Source organism: Bombus impatiens, unplaced genomic scaffold, assembly GCF_000188095.3.
Source record: "Bombus impatiens unplaced genomic scaffold, BIMP_2.2 scf_0142, whole genome shotgun sequence".
Lineage (NCBI taxonomy): Eukaryota > Metazoa > Arthropoda > Insecta > Hymenoptera > Apidae > Bombus > Bombus impatiens.
Genome location: NT_176561.1, coordinates 685,684 through 690,907, shown reverse-complemented (window position 1 = coordinate 690,907; position 5,224 = coordinate 685,684). Strand labels below are relative to the sequence as shown.

General features: G+C 36.7%; 1 protein-coding gene across 2 annotated transcripts in view; it reads right to left on the bottom strand.

Moving 5' to 3' along the window:
- The window catches only part of LOC100748243 (helix-loop-helix protein 11), a 149,658-nt gene extending 147,812 nt beyond the window's left edge, over window positions 1-1,846 (bottom strand). Inside the window, exon 1 of one of the 2 annotated variants that reach the window (XM_012382059.3) lies at window positions 626-1,846. In XM_012382059.3, the coding sequence (XP_012237482.1) occupies window positions 626-708 (83 nt within the window). In that variant the 5' untranslated portion in view covers window positions 709-1,846. The remainder of the gene's footprint in view (window positions 1-625) is intronic. The other variant, XM_003487171.4, reaches the window with a different exon arrangement.
- Between the last annotated feature and the right edge of the window lie 3,378 nt (window positions 1,847-5,224).

Below are 5,224 nucleotides of genomic sequence, written 5' to 3'. Positions count from 1 at the left end.
CGGCCGGCTTCGCGACAGCTGGCTATCGAGAGTCTACTAGGATTTTGTTTGTATTGTACACACGTTTTACGTCCGTGTCACGATTACAAGCCTCGCCAATGCCACCGCGACGTCGACGTCGATGCTAACAACGACTGAGATGGCGAACAGAAAGAGTTGCCGCTGAACGTTGTTAGAATCGGCATGACTTGATAAGGAAGACGAGCACGCCTTCCTTTGCTGACAAATTCATGTCATCTCGGTCAAAATTCACGAAAAATACGTTACGTGTATTTAACCCTCGCGATCCGACGCATGCGACATCTTAGACATTTTAGTCACTCATTTTAGACGCAGTATTTACGAAACAAAATTAGATAAATTTGGATTTAATGATAAAAATGACATGGGTGATTCTTGACTCAGCCATCATATTTCGCGGTTCGCACTCCCAGAATTGAAGTCATAAATGACGTGGCGTGTCAAACCACACCGCTCTATATACTACATAACGCTGACGTACACGCGAACGCATATGTAACTCGGTACGAGTTTTCCCAGTCGACACATGGCCGTGCACATTCCTAGCAATTTCACGTTTTCCACGTCGTCGTTTTTTTCTGTGATCAATGAGAGAAAGACTCACCCGCACAAATTGGTTTCCTGTTCCTCGGTGGTTTCGACAATTTCCTCGAGCAGAATACGATCCTCGCCACCAAACACTGACATATCTCGTTGGTCCGCAGCACTGAGAATCCCGCCGCGCGATCCCGCACCGTCCCAGCAGCCGTCGTCACGGCAGCGAAAAGACGACGGGCTTCTCTCTCTTTCGCAGCACTCCACTCGAAAAAAATCGACGCGCACACTTCACGCAAACGTGACGCAAATCCTCCACGGAACTCGTTAATTAACTTTTTAGACCGCGGTGGCACGCACCGAGATTCGTCCACGGGACAGCCACTCCGCGCGGCGCACACACAACGCCCGAACGCGTTTTGTAATGGCGATCTTTGGCGGGAAACAGCTGAGGGCCCCCACAGAGTGCCGCGAATCACTCCGCCGCCGGCTTCAGTGCCGTCAACACCTATGGTTGATCCGACGCCCCTTTGGACATCTGCCACTTTCTACTACAAATTTTTTCTCAAATCTTATATACCCTAGAAATCCTTTATTTTTTAACACCAATTATTTTTATCGCGTTTACACGACAACACTCTTGATTAATTATATATGTTCGTTTAATGTATCGAAAATTACGATAAGTAATGTCCGATGTTGCATAAACTAATACTACATTTCAAATATATCATCTCACGAATCTTGTCACGAAGCAAATCATTCCGTCCATGTACACCGAATCATCACGTGGCACATGCTAAACTTTGTCATGAAACTTGAGGCAAATAACACTCGCGCACTGTAGAAACGATATGCAGAAACGAAAATATAATCACACGGTGGTTTGTTGTCTCAATCTAGTTTATATTTCCACGAAGCACAGCAACATAGACGTGATTCACAGCGTCGAACGTTGGAGAAGCGTTTTCGAGGCACTCATGACAAGTTTAGTGTACGCGGTTAGGGTGAACGCTACATGATACTCTGCCCTGAACAATGACTCTCTTTGGACCAATCGCACATCAGCTCATCTTCAGTTTCGCACCAAGTTTTTACGGTTTTCCGCAGGTAGTTGCATGCAGATTATCTACTGCCATACGTCGAATCACTGGTGTGGTTAGCTGTCTGCTTGGTGAGCTATTGTTAGAAATATTTATTGCTTTAGAAGGGACTACTTTCACGTTGCGTAGGTTTACGCTAGAGGAATGGTGCGGCCGCGCGGGAAACATCTGCCAGCTGGCAGAGGCCCCGCCCATAGAATACGCCAGTCTCCCCCACTTCCCCCACCTGCGCGAAACTAAACCCACGCACACTAACCCCCAACCATTTGTATAGCCGTGACCGCGCGCGTACACATCCAACAACCTTCTATCCTGGTCCTTCAACGAGCTCTCTGCGCAATGTTACACGATACGAAAGTTGACAATAAAAATTCGCTGCTTCCTCGCACGTATCATACATCCCAAGTCCCTCGTTCTGCATTTCTCGATGTCGACGCAGAGATGAACAATCAAAAATCAAAACTATGTGTAAACCAATATAATAAATAAAAAATGTTCTACTATATTCATTAACAATTTATCCGTATTTTGAATATTGAAATAAAGTAATTTTATAATTTAAACTGACTATTTGTATTTTTAACTATGTATGTATGTATAATTTTTATTGTAAAGTTGTAAACGATCTTAATGCACTGTCTTCGTTCACAAATTGCTACATTTTTCGAATGTTTCTCTATCAATGTGTGAAAGATAAAAATATAAGTATAAAAAATAATACATTTCAACAAGATCTTATGTAAATTAGTTTCGTCGATTACTAGAAATTAATAACTTTCCTAAGACTCTCTAAATAATTTGATTTTCCATAAATAAGATTTCGATAAAATATTCTTCAAATAATTTTACTATAAAAATTGCGATAAGCTTGTTTAAATCGATAAATTGTGAAAAGTCGTGCAGCCAATGCCATCTGGCGGTCGACGATTGCACATGCAAAAATAACGGAACGGCAACCGAAATACAAACACTCAGATGATTTAATATAAACAATGTACTTCCATCATTATTTGCAAATAGTTTTTTTATACAATATATGTGAAAAACATTTATTTTCGTAATCATTCTTTCTTTAATTCTATAAAATGAAATATAGTAGTGATGAACTTACAAATAAAAAGAGGAAATAAAAGATGTTCTCACTTCTGAACCTATTTTACCATTATCGATAAATACTGTTGATTATCTGCGGAATTTCTTTTTCATACTCTGATATAATGACAGGCTAAAATAATATTTAGAGACTGTATTCATAGTTATTGTTTATATTAATTATACATTACATCGTAAAAAATGAGGGTTTTATATTGTTATGATTTAGAAAGATAACTATGAAAGATAACTATGAATACGCCTTAAATCCAGTTTAGTAAATGAAAATAATATTAAGTTTTTTCGATCCTCATTCTCTTACTCTATTTCATTCATTAATCCGGAAAATGGTTGATTCTATCTTGAATTTCTTGATTTGCAACTTTGGAAATATAAGTAAATTTCGTCTTGATCTCATGTTTAAAATATGTCTTTAACCCTTTGCGGACGAGACAGTTCGAAGTCAACCGTACCATGGGGCCGAGCTGCTGCTACGATAGTCATTTAAAATTGCCAGCGCACATTTCTGCTTAGACGCGATTTTCGTTCATAACACTCCAAGATGTCAAATTCTAGACATATGTACATGCACAGATTCTCCACAGGATAAATAAAATGACACACATATGAGTCTTTTGGTTCTATCAGTTGTTTTCTCCGAACGCGTATATAAGTTTGTCGCTCATAGCGACGCATTTACGTGGGACACATATATGAGTCTTTCGGCTCTATCAGTTTTTGCCAAACACATATATGAGTTCCTCGGCCAAATTGATGGCTTACGCAGAACGCATATATGATACGTATGTAAATATGAAATCACGAAGCATTTTTACTAATACCTTATAAAACAGCTACGTAATCAGCGCTATTTGGCTGATTATATGTAATATCTTTTTCAGAAAAGGTGCACATTTAGACTTTGCTCGATTCTATTTGAATTAACATGTAGTATTATTCAAATGCTCGATGATTGGTATAAAAAAATTGGCATAAATACATGTATCGTTTGGATTTTTCATCCTTAGTACGTTTATATATTTGAAATTACCTGATCATTATAAAACAGATAATTTGTTTAACACGTTGAATGCCACGCTAGTTTTACAGGGATTGCCCGTGGCGCCACGATGAATTTTTTATTATGCGATACGTATGATGTTGAAACATTACCTACAAGAGATATGTTACGGCGTATAATCATCATTAATGAATTTATCTCACTGAGGTCACCGGTGACCACCGTGGCGCTGAAGTGCGATTTCGCGCGATTCACTTATTTTTTACGATTATCAATTATCTCATATTGTTTCTTCGCGTTGCTAAGTAATTGTTCTATGTTGTTACGCCCCGGGACCTACCATAAACCATAATCCATCCTTCGGTCATACTTATTCAAATATATAATATATAATAAATATATAATATTTATAATATTAATCAAACATCTTCCAAGTCGAAACATTCCTTAGGGTTATTGTTCATTAAAGTAAAACACAGAAAAAGCAGATTTTTCCCATGTTCGACAGCCACTAACGGGAGATGCACATAATAGATCTACATTTCATGTATAAATAAAACTATTTTTATATGTTTTATACAGCATTAATTTCGTCATACCATTGTAGTAACGATGGTAATAATAAAAAATTTATAACTATTGACATTTGTTCAAATTATGTATTTCTACAAATTTTGGCGCAACGGTTACCGATGGCCCCCGTGGCATTCAACGTGTTAACCAGAACAAAATTTTTTTGTAATATTCACATTTCAAAATTGAACAAAAAATTTAAAAAATTTCTTCCGAAAAAATTAATATTTTTATATTGGATTTTTATATTATGTTAACACTTAGCCACCGCGCATTTTTCCAAGTATCAAGGACTAATATTCACTACTTAAAAAACAAAGAAGTCTAAAAATTATTTAAGTGATTAATTATATTTTGTGGTAATGATTTTATTTAACGATTTCACATATTGTTTATACAAAACATCAAATTAAAAATATATATTAAAAGCATAAAAAATATAGGTAGAATTAAAGACATTAAAGATGACTAAAGATAAATAACACGACTTGAACGTGAAATTAAAAATTCATAATGCATTTTAATATTTTTTTACAGTGTGGTACCGTTCGACTATAACTTTATTTAGTCATAACTGATAGTGTAGTTTTTTAATTAATTTTAGCACTACTAAATTGGTGTATTTTATTATATACTGTACTTTATAAAAGCAGAAAAAATGGCGCAATTAATTGGGAACATATCCAGCTAAACAATAACTGATAACAAAAAAAAAAAGAAGAAAACGCGTTGCTAAAGTCAAAAAGAGAGATCTCCCCGTTCGGTCACGCAGCGTTGTTCTTCACAGAGGGGAGATCTCCGCTATTCGGTTGGCTAAGTGTTAAATTTTACAACGGACGTTATTTTGTTTTCAAACTAAAATTGATATAACACGTAGAAA